Genomic DNA, 22,177 nt, shown 5'->3' with positions numbered 1-22,177 from the left:
GGCTTGGGGGTCCCTCATATTTTCAACAACCAGCACCATGCTCCTGAGACAGTCATGGTGCTGAAAATACAGGGAAAAAAATGAGTAGGGTCTCCCATATTTCCAGGACCAGAACCGAGCTCTTACTAGCAGGGAAAGATGCTTCACTGGGTACCTCGGCCAAAGCATTCATTTCCCCCCTAACTAGTCAGGCCAGACCGCGGATTCTTTGGGAAGTGGGGATCTCACGGATCCGTGCTGGCTTCAAATCAACACAATTCTTTGTTTTTGTCTCTATTCATTCCGTGCATTGCTTAGTGATTTGGGTGTGAGTTTGCAAACATGATTCGTAGTAAATTTGCGGTGATGTCGATGTGATTCCAACAATATTTCATCCGATGGTGAGATGCTGTGATTTGGTTTACGAATTTGGGTTTGACATGCGATATCTATGCGAATTGGCCCTTAGTAAATTTCCCCCCAGGAATTGATTTGTTTAGAGATTAGCCAATGGTCACAGGGCAGGGAGCATACTCTACATGTGGTGGTGCTTGTGCAAACTGGGGGAAATCTTCTGTACTGGTTACTGCTAGACATACTTGCAGGGGCATATCTATAATGGGTGCAGGGTGTGCGAGGAACACGGGCCCCTGGGTCCAGGGGTGCCCTGCATCGCACACCCTGCACCCATAGCATTACTTACCTCTCCGGAGTCCAACGTCGGCGCGGGCGTCCGGCGCTGTAAAATGACTGGAAAATGGCTGCGGAGGCCATTTCCCGTCGTATGCGCAGTACAGGGAAAATGGCCACCGCGGTCATTTTCCCGGTGACCTGTGCAGACACTATAGACTCTGGGCACACTCTACTGCCCAGAGTCTATAACTCTGGCGCTGGCCGCGCACAGCTCAGTGCGCTGCCGGCCGCCAGGTGGAGAGGAGGCGGCCCATGTCGGACACTGCACACGGGCCCCCTCCTCTCTAGAAACGCCCCTGCATACTTGCCAACCTTTTGGCTGCCTCCTCCGGGAGGTGGCAGCCAGGTTGGCACTGTGGGGGGAATCAGCGAAGTTGGGCGGGTCTGGGGACGGAATGAGGTGGGTCTCAGCTGAAGAGGGCGGGTCTGGCGGTGTGATGATGCAATCGCGTCATCATAGCCCCGTCCCCCGCTTATGCTGGGGGCGGAGCCACAATGACGTGATTGAACACCAATTGCATCTTTGGCCACCTGTGCCGCCCACTTTCTCCGGGAGACTTGTAGACCTTCCGGTGGCTGGGAGCACCACCCTATTTTCCGGAGCCTCGTGGTCATTCCGGAAGAGTAGGCAAATATGCTGCTAGATCCAGTGTGTATTACACTGCCTGTAGTAGAGCTTGGATATGTTCGGCATTCCGGGGGCCGGCATACCATCAAGTAGCGGGGTTGAGGTAAGGGATAGGTTTAGGGGTTAGACTTAGGCACTAAGAGAAGGGTTAGGGTTAGGCACTAAGGTGGGAGGTTTAGGGTGCGGGGAGGAGGAGATTAGGTTTATGCACTAGGGGAGGAGGTTATGGTCAGGCATCGGGGAAGGGTTAAGGTTAGGGTAGGTAGAGAGGGAAGGTTAGCATACCGACCAACGGGTTCCGGACTATAGACAGACAGTAATTAGTTACACCAGATGTTAGACAGTTAATAGTTAGACAAGGATAAAAGTTCGACACAGACAAAAGTCACGCACACTAAAGTTAGACATGTAAAAAGATCGACAGGTACAAAAGATCGACAGAAAAATGGTCGACACTTTTTTTTTTTCTTAGGGTTAGGGTTAGGCATTTACCCCCACAGTTAGGGTTAGGCACTTACCCCCACAGTTAGGGTTAGGCACCTACCCCCACGGTTAGGGTTAGGCACCAGGAGAGAGGGTTAGCGTTAGGCACCAAGAGGAGGGTTATGGTTAGGGTAAAGATTACTGCTAAAAACAAAAAAAAAATAATAATTGTCGACCATTTCATGTCAAACTTTTGACCCTGTCAACCTTTCGTACTTGTCAAACTTTTTACATGTCTAGCTTTAATGTATCTGATATTTGTTTGTGTTTAACTTTTTTCCCTGTCTAACTATTGACTGTCTAACATCTGGTGTCTATCTAGACATTGTCTAACTAATAACACGTCAGTATGCTAACCCTGTCGGTATAGCGGAATCGGGATTCTGACCACCGGGATCCCACGTGCCGGCATCCCATACCCAACCGAAATAGTCCTATGTTATCTACATACCAGTGAACACAGTAATGATACTGGAGAGTCAGCACTCAGGTGGGGCCCCTTGTAATGTCCTTGTCTCACCTGGAAACGTTTACACTATCCATATAAGGGGAATCCCCTCTAGATGCAGGAATACGTGTCTCCTATATGTAGATTTAAATTAATCTATTTTGCATCTTGCACCATTTTACTTTTTTTTTTATTTTGGTTCATAATATCCTTCCTGAAGGAACAATATATTTTCTAACAGTCGGATTACAATGATTACCCTTCATCTATAAGGAAATTGCAGATAGTGTCAGTCCGGGACAAGCCATAGCCATAGTGCGCTGTGTTAGTGAGAACTTACCTACATAAAGAAGGCTTGCTCAGTGCATTGTATACACAGTAATACCTGGATGGTGAGGTGTCTTCTATACGCTCCATCCTTCTGACTCTACAGCCCAGAGCACTGTGCGTTATACCGGCGTTTAAAGTGGCAACATCTAATTGGATAGGTCAGCGGTGGCCTGTCTTGTGGATTGTTCAGACAGAACATCAGAGACCATAAATTTCAGGGTTTATAGGGAATATGGTGGAAGTGTAAGAGAGGTGAGACTCGGTGTAAAGTTGAACAGAAGTTGATAGCTCTTTACTTAAGTAGATTAATGTAACATGACCATTTTGTTTTATTTTGCAGGTACAAGGAGACTTTAACAAGGTGGAGTTTTATAGAATGTGCTGGACTCTGTGTGCTAAGAAACATATGGTCCTTAGGAGCCCTCTGTGCATAAGTGATGACAGTGCCTTCAAAGTGTGGACCATATTTAACTTCCTGTCAGATGACAAGTACCCACTGACCATCGTTCCTGAAGAGGTAAGTGCCACCTACTATTGTATGAGCAAGTCTGCAAGAATAGCATTCCTGGCTCCGCTGCCCAGCCTCCCTCTGTTACCTGTCAGTGGCAGCAGCCTATGGGGCCTATTCTTCATACGTAAACTTTCTCTGGAGGTAATTAGGTTTAGAATTCGCATGGAGTTCTACCTAATTACCGGAGGAATTCATCATTCCTCCTCTCCATAACTATTCCGAAAAGCTGTCATTTTTGCGATGACAGCTTTTCAGGAAATAGATAGTTATCCCTCTCTGCACTAACTTACCGCAGCTGGAATACGTGCTGTTCATGCGCTGTTACATCTGTAAAACCAGCGCATGCACAGCACTGCCTACAGCTGCGGTAATTTTGTGTGTCCTCCCCCCTCCTCCCTCCGCTCACCTGCCCCCGCTCCCCCCTCAGCTCACCTCTCCCCCGTCCCCGACTCCCCTGCCCGGGCATCCGCCTCTGGCTCCGTCTGCTGTGCTGACATGTGTTCTCCCGGCAGAACACAGTACAGTTTAGGGAAAAAAAAAACTTTTTATTTTTTCTAAACTTTATTGTGCTCTGATGGGAGAACACAGTGTCAGAGCAGCCATCTGAGCCAGAGGACGGAACAGAGAGTCGGAGGAAGATGCTGGGGGTCCTGCCCAGCTGAAAGCAGGTAAGTGCCACCTACTATACGCCACCTCACAGTGGTGTATAGTGAAACAATCAAATTCCGAAAATACATAATTTTCAGAATTTGATGAATAGCATAATTTCCATATCCCCATACTAATGTACTAATGTATGGGGAGTGTGGAAATTAACGCAGGCGAACTTAACCAGGAGATATCAGTGATATCTCCTGTACTAAGTGTGTTAATGGATACTAAAATAACGGTAATTAAGGAAAATGTCCTTAAAAACATTATTTAGTGTTGATGAATAGGCCCCTGTGTCTCCCCAGCCCAGTACACGTTGCTGTGAGCTGGGCTGCGGTGGGACCAGGGAGGTTGCTGACACTGATCATCATCAACAGTCTCTTCTGGCTGTGTGTGTGTGGGTTTAGAGTTGGGGGGGGGGGGGTTTGAGCGATCACACTGATCGTTCGCCCCCCCCTGGATTTGCCCCTGGCTGAGGTGCACATGGCGCCCCCCTGTGGATAGCACAATGCAGTAAATACTATATTTTTTAATTTACATTAGGTCAGGCCCCCGAAAGTACAAGGGCACGGCACAGCTCTCTACAGCTCTGAGCCTGTCACAGCTGTACTAGCTACAGTCCAGTCCTCCTAAATATAGACTTAGTCATGCTTCCGACACTCACTCCAGTGTTTCTCAGTCTGCTGCCCCTTACAGAAAAAAATACCTTTTTGTAGAATTGCAAAGTGGAGCTGTGCACTGGGGAAGGGGGCCCTGTGAGCCCCTCAGCCTGGTGCAATTCCGGGGGGCGGGATGGGGGGCACAATCATTATGATCACTCACCCCCCCCCACAGGCAGAGGGGACTGCTGCTGCTTGTCACTGCAGCCCAACACACTGCCCTTGCCAGTGACCTCATTCAGAATTCAGAATGCACCTGTAGTCGGTGACATCACTAAGAATGCACCCTATCCATTCACTAGGAACCAGTGACATCACTGAGCATGCAGCCTATACATTCACTAGGAACCAGTGACATCACTGAGCATGCAGCCTATACATTCACTAGGAACCAGTGACATCACTGAGCATGCAGCCTATACATTCACTAGGAACCAGTGACATCACTGAGCATGCAGCCTATACATTCACTAGGAACCAGTGACATCACTGAGCATGCAGCCTATCCATTCACTAGGAGCCAGTGACATCACTGAGAATGCAGCCTATCCATTCACTAGGAACCAGTGACATCACTGAGAATGCACCCTATCCATTCACTAGGAACCAGTGACATCACTGAGAATGCACCCTATCCATTCACTAGGAACCAGTGACATCACTGAGCATGCAGCCTATACATTCACTAGGAACCAGTGACATCACTGAGAATGCACCCTATCCTTTCACTAGGAACCGGTAACATCACTGAGAATGCAGCCTATCCATTCACTAGGAACCAGTGACATCACTGAGCATGCAGCCTATACATTCACTAGGAACCAGTGACATCACTGAGAATGCAGCCTATCCATTCACTAGGAACCAGTGACATCACTGAGAATGCAGCCTATCCATTCACTAGGAGCCAGTGACATCACTGAGAATGCAGCCTATCCATTCACTAGGAACCAGTGACATCACTGAGCATGCAGCCTATACATTCACTAGGAACCAGTGACATCACTGAGCATGCAGTTTATCCGTTCACTAGGAACCAGTGACATCACTGAGAATGCACCCTATCCATTCACTAGGAACCAGTGACATCACTGAGAATGCACCCTATCCATTCACTAGGAACCAGTGACATCACTGAGAATGCACCGTATCCATTCACTAGGAACCAGTGACATTACTGAGAATGCAGCCTATCCATTCACTAGGAACCGGTGACATCACTGAGAATGCAGCCTATCCATTCACTAGGAGCCAGTGACATCACTGAGAATGCAGCCTATCCATTCACTAGGAACCAGTGACATCACTGAGAATGCACCCTATCCATTCACTAGGAACCAGTGACATCACTGAGAATGCAGCCTATCCATTCACTAGGAACCGGTGACATCACTGAGAATGCACCCTATCCATTCACTAGGAACCAGTGACATCACTGAGAATGCAGCCTATCCATTCACTAGGAGCCAGTGACATCACTGAGAATGCAGCCTATCCATTCACTAGGAGCCAGTGACATCACTGAGAATGCACCCTATCCATTCACTAGGAGCCAGTGACATCACTGAGAATGCACCCTATCCATTCACTAGGAGCCAGTGACATCACTGAGAATGCAGCCTATCCATTCACTAGGAGCCAGTGACATCACTGAGAATGCACCCTATCCATTCACTAGGAGCCAGTGACATCACTGAGAATGCAGCCTATCCATTCACTAGGAGCCAGTGACATCACTGAGAATGCACCCTATCCTTTCACTAGGAACCAGTGACATCACTGAGAATGCAATTTATCCATTCGCTATGAGCCAATGACATCACTGAGAATGCAGCCTAACCAGGGGCGTATTAAGAGAGGAGGGGGCCCATGTGCAGTCTCCGTCCGGGGCCCCCTCCTTTCTCTACGGCGGTTGGCAGCACACTGAGCGCAGCAGTAGGCTCTGGGCATTAGCCATTTTACGGGCGATTTCCCATGTGCAAAAAGCTGGGAAAATGGCCACATTGGCCGTTTTACAGTCGATTTTTACAGCACTGTTAGGACCAACGTGGGACTCTGTAGAGGTAAGTATTAAAAATATGGGTGCAGTGTGTCCACCCGTTAAAGATACGCCCCTGAGTCTAACCATTCGCTAGGAACCGTGACATTACTGAGAATGCAGCCTAACTATTCACTAGGAACCCATAACATCAACGAGAATGCAGCCTATCCATTCACTAAGAACTAGTGACATCACTGAGAAGAATAAAGCCTATCAATTTACTACTACTCAGTCACATGACTGAGGCATCGTAATATTACTGATGCTTATGAATGGATTGGCTCCATCTAGTGTTTTTCTATTGGTTCAGCCCAAATGCTTCAAGGCCTGATTCAGAGATGTAGGCTAATGCCATTGCGGCTACAAATTTGTAAAATGCAAATGGATTGCGTACAAAGGTAAATTTGGAGTTACTGACACCAAATTCCCAATTTTATTTTTCAGAAAATTTCTAGCGAAATAGAAGTACAATAAATATGTGTATAAAAACTATAATAATAAATAATTACTATTATTATTTTATTAATTATTATAAGTAATAAAAACTTGTATCTATGATCTGTTACAATCCCTTTAATAGTATAGAAGATAGGTGAGTTTCTGTATTTCAGATTAAGGGGCCTATTCATTAAACCTAAAAATTCTCTAGAGATAATTAGCTTTAGAACTCGCATGGAGTTCTACCTAATTATAGGTGGAATACATCATTCCACCTCTCTATAAGTATCTATTCCGAAAAGCTGTCATTTTTGCGATGACAGCTTTTCGGGAAATAGATACTTTTCCCTGCCTACACTACCTTATCGCATCTGGAAACAGTGCTGCGCATGCGGTTACATCTGTAAAACCAGCGCATGCGCAGCACTGCCTACAGATGCTTTAAGTTTGTGTAACCCCCCTCCCCCCTCCGCTCACCTCCCCCCCCCGACTTACCTGTCCGCGCAGCAGCCTCCGGCTCCGTCCTGTTGGTCTGTCATGTGGTTTCCCAGCAGACCACATGACAGATTAGAATAAAACCCCCCCCTTTTTTTTTTCTAAACTTTCTTGTGCTCTGCTGGGGAGCACACATGACAGACCAGCCTCCAGAGCCTGAGGACGGAGCAGAGCGCTGGAGGGACTCGTCGGGGGACCTGCACACGCGGATACAGGTAAGTCGATTCTGCTATTCGCCACCTCACAGTGGCAAATAGTAACTGCATCAAATTCCGAAAATTCATAATTTTCGGAATTTGATGAATACCACAATTTCCACATCCCCATACTAATGTACTAATATACCCATACTAATGTACTAATGTATGGGGAGTGTGGAAATTAACGCAGGGGAACTTAGCAAGGAGATATCTGTGATATCTCCTGTGCTAAGTCTGTTCATGAATACCAAAATAACGTTATTTAAGGAAAATGTCCTTAAAACGTTATTTTAGTGTTGATGAATAGGCCCCTAATTTATATATATATATTTTTTTGTTTCTCATTTTCTGTTTTATTACAATTCCCTGTTGTAGTTGCTGACGTGACGACTTTACTTAACATCTGTGGTTACATGCTGATGGATTTCGTAATAATGGCTGACAGCTTTACTCAAAGATGTTTTCTACTCCAAATATGAGAATTTCATAGAGCCTAGAGTTTCAGTGACAACAGAATTGGTCTACGGGGAAGACTTACATCCTCATTGATGTCCTATTCTTAGAGTACCCATGTGGTAGCAACACATCATGATATATGCCCTGCAAACATTGAAAAGTTAGCTGGGCTCGTATGTTGGGCTCGTCACTTTTTCTTTATAGAGGCTGAAACGTGTCAAGAGGAGATTTAAACATTGAAAACCAACCTGCTGTGTTTGTTTGCTGATGACCAAATACTACATTTTAAACTACAGTTTAAAATACTCATTACTTTTATGTGACCGGATGGCCTCAACCCGACTCCTGATCACAGATTGGGGTTTGATCCCCACTGGATCCTGGGATATCAGGGATTCCCGCTTACTGTCATTGACTCTGCCCACTGCACCGTGGGCTTGTAACGATGCTGCCACCACCAAACTCTACCGTCGGCGTTTGGAACCGCTTCTTAGGTACACTCAGACTCCTACCTCTGGTGCCTGGAACCTTCTGCTGTGTATGCGTCGACTAGCTGCGGCCACACCTCCTGTTTGTTGTCGGCTGTTTTCACCTAATCCCTCTCAATGTACCAGGTCAGCACGGTGGCTGGCAGAGGGCTTGAGCTTTGGAGATGCTTGGCTCAACCCAGAACAGTAGAAGAATGGAATAACGCTAGGTGCAATTCTGTTGGTCGCAGGATTCAGATGCAATTGTAGTCAGGCAAGGTGTTTATTGCTCAAAGTCTTAAAAAAGACTCGTCCTTCAGATTGAAGGGGAATATCATACAAAAGATGTTACAGCAGTTCTTCTCCACAAAGGATATACAAAGATGTACAATTTTACCAGGCATGAAGCCTTCTTTTATGCCACTCCAATACACATTACCACAGGGGGTAAGTTCACCCTGTGGTTTCCAACCAATCACCTTAAGTGCATGTCCTGTGCATGTGCTTGCCACATGCACGTTTAACATTGTCCCCTATGGACAGGGGGGAGTGGTCACTACCCTATGCCCGAGCCTACCTGGTGTTTTAGTCGCCACCCAGGAGTCAGCTCATCTAGGGCCGGGGGAGGTTTCCCTCCAAAACCGAATTCCAGAAATCTGCTAAGGGGCCAAGCCTGCCACCTCTGCCTGAATCTGAGCTCCAGAGGTGGGCAAGCAAGGTCCCCGGCTAGCCCCGTCCCCCTGTGTACCAGCTACCATGGTCCCGCTGCTGTGCTGTAGTGGGAGCCGGCTTCTCTAGTCTCCCAGTGTGTGGCCTCTCCTCCATGCTGCAGTTTGAGGCTGGGCGCCGGGAGCTAAGCTCCTGGACCCCCAGCGGTTACCCTTGTAAAAATGGCACCGCAGCACGGGGGTTAAGCCCTTCAGTGCCGCGTCCGACATTAAACACGTGGGGCCGGCCTCTGGCCACACTTTGTAAGGGCAATTCAATCGTCTAAGCATGAAGGGGCAGATCCAAGTTCCCCAACTAAAAGACACAGGGCAAAATTTAGAAATTGGGAGGTCTGTGCATCTTAGTCGTGCCATATGGCTTACGGACATCCAGTAAGTGAGGACACGTCCCTACATGCAATTAAAAAAATAATTATTTCATTTTCAAAGAGAGACATTTTTTCTAATATTTTAACAATATTCTGGGCAAAATTTAGTAAGTGGCGGTTTGACGGCGGGTTCTATTCTATTCTAAACCCCGGGGGTGGTGGTCTGAAAACGCAGGCGTTCCTCACCATTTTCAGGGCGTTTTAGGGGCATACATAAATTACCTGCTACGACCGACATAGAAGGCCGTAAGTAGTAAAACGTCACTCTGCGAGCAGGTTCGAGGCCTGGCTGATCGTACAGCTTGAGGTTGGGTATGTGCTCTCTCAAGCCCCAGAGTACAATTGATACTATCGAATGTTACTGATGTTTGGAGTGATGTTTCTATTTTGAGCCACACAATGCAAGCAGCTATTAATCGTTTGTTGTAGCTAATAACACTGCTAATTGGCATGTAATTGATTCAGCCGCATTTGCATTAGCGAATAATAATAAATAAATTTCATGGGGATGGCTTATTCTATGCGTTTTTTTTGTTAATTTTTGGTGTAATTTGCACACAACACAAGCGGCCGCAACCATCAGAAGAAAATTAACATACAGCGACTGACAACGACTGACTCAATCGCTAGCTGCTATCACTTGCTAGCTAGAGGAGGTGCATTGTTCACGTATGGGCGTCACTTTGGTTGCGACCGACAAGCCGTGCGATTGCTTCCTTTTTCAGTTTTGCGGTCGTTAGGCGTACGAACGAGCGGCCGCTTAGGACCAACTCTGAATGAGGTCCACAGTGTTCCCACACCAATCCCACAACCAGCACCACACTTTGAGAAAAAAAAAGAAAAAAAATCATTAATTGACTTACCCTCCGGGCCGAGGCAATAACACAGCAGCAGCAAGTGACCCGAGGCAGCACCTGCAACTCCTGTCTTCGATTCACCTCTGTGGGCTCCAGACCCGGCTGTGGAGGGGGTGGGCTGGCATGGGGCTGCGCAGCGTGACTTCTGACATCACGCCTGCATTGCTGCACAGCCCCGCTGCACAGCCTGCCTGCCGGAGCAGTGCCGCGCTCTGAGGCCAAGTGCTCAGCGAGCGCTGCCCGGCTAAAGTGATGGAGGACCGCAGCGGAGACAGCTAAATACTGTACTCCGCCGGTCTCAGTAGCAGTGGCAGGGGACAGGGTGTGGGGCCCCCCTATGTGTGGGGGCCCAGGGACGACCGTCCCTGTCGCCCTGCCTATAATCCGGCCCTGCTAGGTACACTTTAAAGCCACAGAAATGGGGAAAACCGTCTATTTTATTCTTGGGTACCCACCTATAAAGATCTTCGAATTCCCTACCCGTTCATACAATAAGAGTGTAGACGTGTCTACGATCATGTTTTATCAGAAGAAACAAGATCGCGTCTGAAGATCTGGTTTTATGGGCTTCCTAATAGTCATCAGATACGGTTGTACAAGGTCGGACCAACCGGCAAAGTGTGCACGTACTACCGACAGTTCTATCCAATACTTCTGCTGTTACTTCTACAGCCACGACCATTTCAACAGATGGTCTCAGGAGATGAGGATCACAGATCATGTAATAGTATCTACGCATAATTCTGCATGTTCAAGAAAAATCTGATCTCAAGTAGGAATGTAAAAGTGCACCTACAGTACCTTTACCCGTACTATTAAATCATCACTATTCAGTTTTCTGACTGCTGTTGCCGGACCCACTGGTCAAACGAGTTGAAAGAGCCAAACAAACAGGTTTCTCGCCTTCAGGGAATATTTACTTTTTTTTTTGTTACGTTCTTCCTGGAGAGCTAAAAAAAAAGTTAGAGGAGGTGCAGCAGTAAGAAGGCCTTGCTGGGACTAAGAGGATAAGTAGACATGATGTCATTGAGAATTATACTCTCAGCACATTATTGTTACTGGGAAATTCCAGGTAACAGATCTGGCACGGGAAAGGATTCTTGAAGCCGCGTGTAATGTTGTACTGTGTCAGCGCACTGTGGTGTAAGGGTGCAAAGAACAAAGATTGCTTTTTTAGATTATATTGAGGATTGAAAAAAAAGTAAATTCTCTTCGATTAGTCCTGGGCAGGATTCTGAAACTCGACCGGATTTCACAACCTAGCCTATGTCTCATTACTGCACCGGTATTTTACAACTTTACATGGCCAGGGCAGATCTATCTAGCTGTCCTTATCGGCCGAACGAGTTCATGATGATCCCATTCCATTTGCGTCAGTATCTAAAATCAGTTAAAGGCCCATTTATTTTTGACCCGGTAATTATAATTTTGGATATTATTTGCCACCACCATGTATTAAAGAACACTGCAGAACAAGTGCAGACTGGAGGGGAGGGGTGCTATGCAGGGGCGTATTTATAATAGGTGCGGGGAACAGAGGGGGCCCTCACCGCACACCATGCACTCTTAAAACTTACCTCTCCGGAGTCCCACGTCGGCTCCGGTGTCTGCGCCTGTAAAAAACGGCTGGAAAATGGCCGCTGCGGCCATTTTACGGTTGTTTGCGCATGTGCTGTAGATTCCGGGCACACTCTAGTGCCCAGAGTCTATAAGTGCGGCGCTGGCCGCGCACCGCTCAGTGCACAGCCAGACGGAGAGGAGGGGGCCCGTGACGGAGACTGCACACGGGCCCCCTCCTCTCTAGAAGTGCCCTTTGTCCTATGGATCCCACTCCTGTTACTTTTTGCGGGCTGTAGCCAATAGGTATTAGCTGCCAGGGCCAAGCTCCAGAATGCATAGCATTCCGGAGCTTGGTAAATCCGGCAAGAAAGCAGACCCCAATAGGTTTCTATGGAGGCTGCTTTTGCAGTCGAAAATGGGGGTCTGCAGCAGATATTTCCGATATCTGCTTCAGCTCTCTGTAGATACATTCGGGGGAATAGTTAATATTTGCTGTAGCCCAAAAAACACCAGAAATATCCCGCAAATATTAATTGATAAATAGGCCCCTTAATTTCTGAACTTTTTCAATATTTTAGGTCTCTAACCTCTAACTTAGGGGCCTAAGCTGAAAAAAGGCATAAAAAATTTTCCGTCTATCACGGCATTTCACTTGTAAGTTTCATCCGTATTTATATATTTTGTCATGCCGCTGTAAATTGGCAAGGAGAAAAGGAGCCTGAACTGACTTCCTTTTGTCATCTTTCACATTTGCAAAGGATGGCACAGGGCTGTCTTAACTGCATTCTGGGCCCCTACCCACCCATTCACAGGAGTGCAAATGTAACGGTTAATATAATTAAACCTTTAGATTTATTGGTACTTTCAACAAAATCAATGTTTAAACATAAAAAAACATGATGTAATGCAAGTATTATGGATTCCACATCCTTCTCTTCTCCAGCTTGCAGTGGAGTTCCAAGAGACAGAGCTCCTGACTGGGAACTAGACGCCCAGGTGATAGGACAAGGAGTGGCTACTTTTAGGGGTCCTGGATCTTAGTTGACTCTGGATAATTTACACCACTGTGTCACAGTTCGTACAAGAGACCTCAAGTACAGACCCTGCTACTTACCAGTCCGGGCATGCTGCTGCCACACTACCACTTCCCGGCGGTCAGTGACTACCGCTGCTCTATGCTCAGGCGCTCCTGCATGGTCACCCAGACTCCTCTCTCCCCATCCGTGCCTGCAGTCTCTCCATGACTGCAGGTCCGGCGTCCAATGTGCTCTGTCAGCCATTTCTTCAGTAGTATGGGCGCAGCCATCTTGGGTCACATCAGCTGGCCCCAAAGCATCCAATGGAGCGGCTCTCCTGTGGTTTCCAGCCAATCAGCAACAGGCAGTCACTATAAAGGAGAATCCTGCAGTTCAGTCTGGTTGCCATTGCAACAAGACTCATAGCCCTCAGCGCGAGTTCTGTATCTTGTGCTACCCAGAGTGGTGCCAGTGAACTCTCTGACTTTGGTCTTCTGGACAAATTCTCTAGTTCCAGCCCAGAGGTCTGTCAACAACTCTCCGGTACCAGCCTGGAGTCCAGTCCGTGTATCTCCAATACCAGCCCGGAATCCAGTCCGAGTTTCCCCGAAACCTACCTGGCATCTCAACCACATCTGCCCTGTAGCAGTTCAGGAGTCTAACCATACTATTCAGGAATTAGATAGACTTTAGTTCGTGCCTAAAGCAGGGATTGGGAACCTCAGGCCCGAGGGCAATATAAGGCGCCCGGAATCATTTGGTCTGACCCTCTGAGCTTTTTTCAGCTGGCCCCATCTGGCTAGCAAGGTGCCTAGAATGGCATTTGTACAATCAGTGAAGGGGAAAGGAGTGGGAGGATGACACACCGCACAGAGGAGGTAGTGGAGAAGTAATGGAAGTCTCAAACATTGCAACAGAATAGTAAATAATAAATAATAAGTTCCTATATTGATACCATATGAAGGTGCACCCTAGGAGCAGAAATCTAGAGCAACAGAAAACAGAAAAGAGGTACTCCTATACATAGGGGCACACCTCATTAATAAAATCTAACTTTTAATGAATGATTAGTAAAATACTGGAGGCAATATAAGATACATAAGAAACTTCAAAAGGACATAAATGAGATCCCCAACAAACTCCAAACATGGTGAAATAATACAAAAACAGAAAAAATATAAATCTATAGAAAAAAATAATTAAATTCACATAAATAATGATCACATTTCAATGTGTCAAAAATAAATAGTGAAAAACGTCCATGCAGAAATTGAAAATGAGTGTAATAAATCACCACAAACACGTGACCCATCTAGGAGTGACACTGCAGTGGCAGACAGGATGGCAGTTTGAAAAACTAGGCCCCAAACAGTACATACTGCAAAGAAAAAAAAGAGGTGCAAGATGGAATTGTCCTTGGGCCCTCCCACCCACCCTTATGTTGTATAAATAGGACATGCACACTTTAACAAACCAATCATTTCAGCGCCAGGGTCTGCCACATGACTGTGGCTGAAATGATTGGTTCGTTTGGGCCCCCACAAAACAATCTGGCAATTAATGTGTCCCTGCACAAACTGGCTCTACGGAGGCAAGATGTCGTCCTCATCCTCCTCATCCACCACCGATTCCTTGGATAAAACAGGAAAAAGGGATTTAGGTGTCCCTGGACTGCTTACGGTCTTAGCCAAAGTTTCTGAACTTGACAGTAAATTTTTATGAACGCGCTGCAGGTGCCGTATAAGGGAGGATGTTCCTAGGTGGTTAACGTCTCTACCCCTACTTATTTCACCTTTACATATGGCAAGACAGTTGTTGTCCGGATTTGGATAGAAATATTGCCAGACCAAAGAGGTGGAATGTTTGGTCTTCTGCCCAGGCATGACCGTGATGGGCTTTTTCATCCCACGGACAACAACTGTCTCCCCCGGAGCATGATTTAAACAAACCACATCACCATCAGAATCCTCCTCGCCAACTTCCTCCTCAGCGCCAGCTACACCAGTATCCTTATCCTGTTGTACTTCAACAGTGACATCTGCAATTTGCATATCAGCAAGTGGACTGTGGGTGCTCCTTTCAGCACTTGCAGGGGGCGTGCAAATGGTGGAAAGAGCCACCTCTTCCCGTCCAGTGCTGGGAAGGTCAGGCATCGCAACCGCCACCACACTTGGACTCTCCTTGGGGATTTGTGATATCTTCTTAGAACGCACAGTTCTTTGCTGTGCTTTTGCCAGCTTAACTCGTTTGATTTTTTTAGCGGGAGGAGGGCTTCCATCGTCATGTGAAGCTGAACCACTAGTCATGAACATACTAGTCATACTAGTATGACACACACTAGTTATAGGGAAAGACCTTAGCCGTTCCTTGCCACTCCGTGTCATAAATGGCATATTGGCAAGTTTACGTTTCTCTTCAGATGATTTAAATGTTTTTTTTAAGGTCATTTTCCTGAACTTTGTCATTTGGGATTGTATGTGGCCTCTACTATGACATTGGGCATCGGCCTTGGCAGACGACGTTGATGGCATGTTATCGTCTGTCATGACTAGTGGCAGCAGCTTCAGCACTACGAGGAAGTGGTTCTTGATCTTTCTCTATTTTATTTTTATCGGAGAAAGTTTGGTCCTCCATTTATGTTATATCGATTTGATATATACGTGCGGCTAAGGCGCACACAAACACAGAAAATATTTTTTTATTTTTGCTGGAGAGTAGTGCACTTTGTGGGTTACACCACCCTTTAAGAAATGAGCCAGCCAGCTCTTTACTTATGGGACACAGGCGCACGCTTGGCGCTGCTCCTTTGTTGATACACGTGCAGCCACAGTGCACACAATTCACAAACACAGAAAATATTTTTTTATTTTGTTTGGAGTGTACTTTGGGGGTTACAGCACCCTTTAATGGTCAAGCCAGCCGGTCCTTTACTTATGACACAGGCGCACGCTTGGCACTACTTTGTTGATGCACGTGCGGCTACTGCGCACACAATTCACAAACACAGAAAATAATTTTTTTTTTGGTTTGGACTGGAGTGTACTTTCGGGGGTTACAGCACCCTTAAGGGTCAAGCCAGCCGGCCCTTTACTTATGACACAGGCGCACGCTTGGCACTACTTTGTTGTTGCACGTGCGGCTACTGCGCACACAATTCACAAACACAGAAAATATTTTTTTATTTGGTTTGGAGTGTACTTTGGGGGTTACAGCACCCTTTAATGGTCAATCCAGCCAGCCCTTTACTTATGACACAGGCGCACGCTTGGCACTACTTTGTTGTTGCACGTGCGGCTACTGCGCACACAATTCACAAACACAGAAAATATTTTTTTATTTTGTTTGGAGTGCCCTTTGGGGGTTACAGCACCCTTTAACGGTCAAGCCAGCCGGCCCTTTACTTATGACACAGGCGCACGCTTGGCACTACTTTGTTGATGCACGTGCGGCTACTGCGCACACAATTCACAAACACAGAAAATATTTTTTTATTTGGTTTGGAGTGTACTTTGGGGGTTACAACACCCTTTAACGGTCAAGCCAGCCAGCCCTTTACTTATGACACAGGCGCACGCTTGGCACTACTTTGTTGATGCACGTGCGGCTACTGCGCACACAATTCACAAACACAGAAAATATTTTTTTATTTGGTTTGGAGTGTACTTTGGGGGTTACAACACCCTTTAACGGTCAAGCCAGCCGGCCCTTTAGTTATGACACAGGCGCACGCTTGGCACTACTTTGTTGATGCACGTGCGGCTACTGCGCACACAATTCACAAACACAGAAAATATATATATTTTTGTTTGGAGTGTACGTTTTGGGTTACAGCACCATTTAACGGACTAGCCAGCCGGCCCTTTACTAATGGGACACAGGCGCACGCTTGGCGCTGCTCCTTTGTTGATGCACGTGCAGCCACAGTGCACACAATTCACAAACACAGAAAAAATATATTTTTTTTTAGCACTTGGGGGGAGCACCCCTGATGGACAGAGCACCCCCTGGACAACACTACAGCACCCCTTTAGGACTGGGACACTGCACAGGACTTTGGAGTGGACACAGCCCCTATGGACAACTGACTGCACAACACAGTCCAGCCAGCCCCTATGGACTTTGAAGTAGGGGTGTGCACCGGCCACTTTTCGTGTTTTGTGTTTTGGTTTTGGATCTGGATCTTTCTTCGTGTTTTGGATCTGGATTGGTTTTGCCAAAACCACCCTTCCGTGTTTTGGGTTCTGGGTTTTGTGTTTTGGATCTGTATTTTTTTGAAAAAAAGCATAAAAACAGCTAAAATCACAGAATTTGTAGGTTTTTCTGCTCCTATGCTATTATTAACCTCAATAACCTTAATTTCCACTCATTTCCAGTCTATTCTGAATACCTCACACCTCACAATAGTGTTTTTATGTCCAAAAGGTTGCACCGAGGTAGCTGGATGACTATGCTAAGCGACACGAGTGGGCAGCACAAACACGTGACCCATCTAGGCGTGAAACTGCAGTGGCTGACAGGATGGCATTGAAAAACTAGGCCCCAAACTGTACATAATGCAAAGAAAAAAAAGAGGTGCAAGATGGAATTGTCCTTGGGCCCTCCCACCCACCCTTATGTTGTATAAACAGGACATGCACACTTTAACAAACCAATCATTTCAGCGCCAGGGTCTGTCACACAACTGTGGCTGAAATGATTGGTTCGTTTGGGCCCCCACAAAACAAGCTGGCAATTTATCTGTCCCTGCACAAACTGGCTCTACGGAGGCAAGATGTCATCCTCATCCTCCTCATCCACCGATTCCTCACCCTCTTCAGTGTGTACATCCTCATCCTCACAGAGTATTAATTCGTCCCTGCTGGAACCACAGGTCCCTCTGTACGTTCTGGAGGCTGGTCTCCCTGGAAGAGTTGATAATTCATTTTATGAACATCATCTTCTCCACATTTTGTGGAAGCAACCTCCTACGCCTTTCGCTGACAAGGTTCCCGGCTGCACTAAACACTCTTTCGGAGTACACACTGGAGGGGGGGCAACTCAGGTAAAATAGAGCCAGTTTGTACAGGGACCTCCAAATTGCTTCTTTTTCCTGCCAGTACAGGTACGGACTGTCTGACATGCCTACTTGGATGCTGTCACCGATGTAATCCTTTAACAGACAGACGCACGCTTGTCGCTGCTGCTTTGAGGATTCAAGTGCGGCTACAGCCCACACAATTCACAAAGACAGAAAAAAAAAAAGAATATTTTTATTGTTTGTGGAGCACACTTTGAGGGTTACACCACCCTTTAACAGACAGACGCACGCTTGTCGCTGCTGCTTTGAGGATGCAAGTGCGGCTACAGCCCACACAATTCACAAAGACAGAAAAAAGAAGAATATTTTTATTGTTTGTGTAGCACACTTTGAGGGTGTCACCACCCTTTAACAGACAGACGCACGCTTGTCGCTGCTGCTTTAAGGATGCAGGTGCGGCTACAGCCCACACATTTCACAAAGACCGAAAAAAAAAGAACAATATTTTAATTGTTTGTGTAGCACACTTTGAGGGTGTCACCACCCTTTAACAGACAGACGCACGCTTGTCGCTGCTGCTTTAAGGATGCAGGTGCGGCTACAGCCCACACAATTCACAAAGACAGAAAAAAGAAGAAGAATATTTTTATTGTTTGTGTAGCACACTTTGAGGGTGTCACCACGCTTTAACAGACAGACGCACGCTTGTCGCTGCTGCTTTGAGGATGCAGGTGGAATCTAGACGGGATTTGGAACCGAGGACACACTACCTCCATCAATTGTCTAAATCCCACTGCACTAATGTCGGATACCGGACGCACGTCTAACACCAACATAGCAGTCAAGGCCTCAGTTATACGTTTTGCTTCAGGATGACTGCTGTCGTACTTCATCCTCATCGCTAGGGACTGTTGGAGGGTCAATTGTTTAGTAAAAGTAGTGATGTTCCTACTTCCTCTCTGGGATGATGAACAACTCCCAGCAGCAGCAACAGCACTAGGAGGAAGTGGTTCTTGATCTTTCCCTATTTTATTTTTATCGGAGAAAGTTTGGTCCTCCATTTATGTTATATTGATATATATACGTGCGGCTAAAGCGCACACAAACACAGAAAATAATTTTTTTTGGGGTTTGGACTGGACTGTACTTTCGGGGGTTACAGCACCCTTTAACGGTCAAGCCAGCCGGCCCTTTACTTATGACACAGGCGCACGCTTGGCACTACTTTGTTGATGCACGTGCGGCTACTGCGCACACAATTCACAAACACAGAAAATAATTTTTTTTTTGGTTTGGACTGGAGTGTACTTTGGGGGTTACAGCACCCTTTAACGGTCAAGCCAGCCGGCCCTTTACTTATGACACAGGCGCACGCTTGGCACTACTTTGTTGATGCACATGCGGCTACTGCGCACACAATTCACAAACACAGAAAATAATTTTTTTTTTGGTTTGGACTGGAGTGTACTTTCGGGGGTTACAGCACCCTTTAACGGTCAAGCCAGCCGGCCCTTTACTTATGACACAGGCGCACGCTTGGCACTACTTTGTTGATGCACGTGCGGCTACTGCGCACACAATTCACAAACACAGAAAATAAATTTTTTTTTGGTTTGGACTGGAGTGTACTTTCGGGGGTTACAGCACCCTTAACGGTCAAGCCAGCCGGCCCTTTACTTATGACACAGGCGCACGCTTGGCACTACTTTGTTGATGCACGTGCGGCTACTGCGCACACAATTCACAAACACAGAAAATAAATTTTTATTGGGTTTGGACTGGAGTGTACTTTCGGGGGTTACAGCACCCTTAACGGTCAAGCCAGCCGGCCCTTTACTTATGACACAGGCGCACGCTTGGCACTACTTTGTTGATGCACGTGCGGCTACTGCGCACACAATTCACAAACACAGAAAATAATTTTTTTTTTGGTTTGGACTGGAGTGTACTTTGGGGGTTACAGCACCCTTTAACGGTCAAGCCAGCCGGCCCTTTACTTATGACACAGGCGCACGCTTGGCACTACTTTGTTGATGCACATGCGGCTACTGCGCACACAATTCACAAACACAGAAAATAATTTTTTTTTTGGTTTGGACTGGAGTGTACTTTCGGGGGTTACAGCACCCTTAACGGTCAAGCCAGCCGGCCCTTAACTTATGACACAGGCGCACGCTTGGCACTACTTTGTTGATGCACGTGCGGCTACTGCGCACACAATTCACAAACACAGAAAATAATTTTTTTTTTGGTTTGGACTGGAGTGTACTTTCGGGGGTTACAGCACCCTTAAGGGTCAAGCCAGCCGGCCCTTTACTTATGACACAGGCGCACGCTTGGCACTACTTTGTTGATGCACGTGCGGCTACTGCGCACACAATTCACAAACACAGAAAATTATTTTTTTTTTGGTTTGGACTGGAGTGTACTTTCGGGGGTTACAGCACCCTTAACGGTCAAGCCAGCCGGCCCTTTACTTATGACACAGGCGCACGCTTGGCACTACTTTGTTGATGCACGTGCGGCTACTGCGCACACAATTCACAAACACAGAAAATATATTATTTTTTTAGCACTTGGGGGGAGCACCCCTGATGGACAGAGCACCCCCTGGACAACACTACAGCACCCCTTTAGGACTGGGACACTGCACAGGACTTTGGAGTGGACACAGCCCCTATGGAGAACTGACTGCACAACACAGTCCAGCCAGCCCCTATGGACTTTGAAGTAGTGGACAGAGCCCCTATTAACAACAGCAGCACAGCACAACACAGCCAGCCCCTATGGACTTTGAAGTAGTGGACAACAGCAGCACTACACTACACTACACTACACTACACAGCCCTAACTCCCACCCTCCCTCTTCACTGTCCACAGCCGAGTGAGAAAATGGCGCCGACGCGGGTACCTTATATAGGATACAAAACCCGCGAGACTCGGAAGGCGGGATGATGACGTTTTGCCTCGATTTCAGATCCGAGTCAGGCGGGAAAAGTCGAGCCTGATTCGGATCGGACTCGGATCGGGGGGGCACGGGGGGGTTCGGATTTCAGAAATCCGAACCCGCTCACCCCTACTTTGAAGTAGTGGACACAGCCCCTATGGACAACAGCAGCACAGCGCAGCACAGCACAACACTACTCTGCACTACACTACACTACACTACACAGCCCAGCCAGCCCTAACTCCCACCCTCCCTCTTCACTGTCCACAGCCGAGTGAGAAAATGGCACCGACGCGGGTACCTTATATAGGATCCAAAACCCGCGAGACCCGGAAGGCGGGATGATGACGTTTTGCCTCGATTTCAGATCCGAGTCAGGCGGGATAAGTCGAGCCTGACTCGGATCGGCCTCGGATCGGGGGGGTTCGGATTTCAGAAATCCGAACCCGCTCACCCCTAATTTGTATATACTTAAAATCTGTTAGCAATTATCATTATAGGCGTTTTAATATCACCATTTTTCCTTAGATCTTTCCGACATTTATGTGCATTTACGTAGTGATATACTTATCAAGGCACACCATTGGTTACACTTAATCTGATACATTTATATCATGTTAACATCAAGATGGATATTTTCATGTATATTTATATTTATCCCGGGCATAAACTGGCATATTATCATATACTCAGACTATTAACTATTATCATTATAGGTGTTTAATAAACATCTCATACCTTCCCAACTGACCTTCCTGTATACAATGGTAGTGGCACAACTAATTAGTTATACCCCATGGTTACACAATATCACAATATTTGATATGCATTTATGTCATGCTGACATCTATACGGTAATCACCATGTGGTTGAGTTATTTAATTTAAAATACTTACACTGAAGGTGCCCACACACTTAGCGATCTGCACACGATCAGCCGATGTGTACGATTTATGTACGATTTCCCTTGAAACTCTCCCCGGCAGCTCTGCACATGATCTGCAACAATTTGGTGTCCAATCTTCAAACGATATCTCCTGCAGTCAGACTGTCACAGTGCATCGCCTCCTAGATTGTCAGATCTGCCCTACTGCACGGCAGATCTGACGATGCGATGTTCGACCAGCGGGGACGCGCATCGTGATCGTGAGTGGGGACTCACGATTTACTCAGGATTTGGCCATATTTTACACAATCTGTCGTTC

At 46.7% G+C, this 22,177-nt stretch overlaps 1 protein-coding gene across 1 annotated transcript in view; it reads left to right on the top strand.

Moving 5' to 3' along the window:
• Positions 1 to 22,177, top strand: part of SWAP70 (switching B cell complex subunit SWAP70) — a 146,305-nt gene that overhangs the window by 93,422 nt on the left and 30,706 nt on the right. Inside the window, exon 3 of the mRNA XM_088464160.1 lies at positions 2,902 to 3,078. Coding sequence (XP_088320286.1) covers positions 2,902 to 3,078 — 177 coding nt within the window. The remainder of the gene's footprint in view (positions 1 to 2,901; positions 3,079 to 22,177) is intronic.

This window comes from Taudactylus pleione, unplaced genomic scaffold (genome assembly GCF_031769625.1).
Source record: "Taudactylus pleione unplaced genomic scaffold, aTauple2 ptg001598l, whole genome shotgun sequence".
NCBI classification, from domain to species: domain Eukaryota; kingdom Metazoa; phylum Chordata; class Amphibia; order Anura; family Myobatrachidae; genus Taudactylus; species Taudactylus pleione.
The sequence above is the reverse complement of the archived record's forward strand: the minus strand, read 5'-3'. Positions and strand labels throughout refer to the sequence as shown.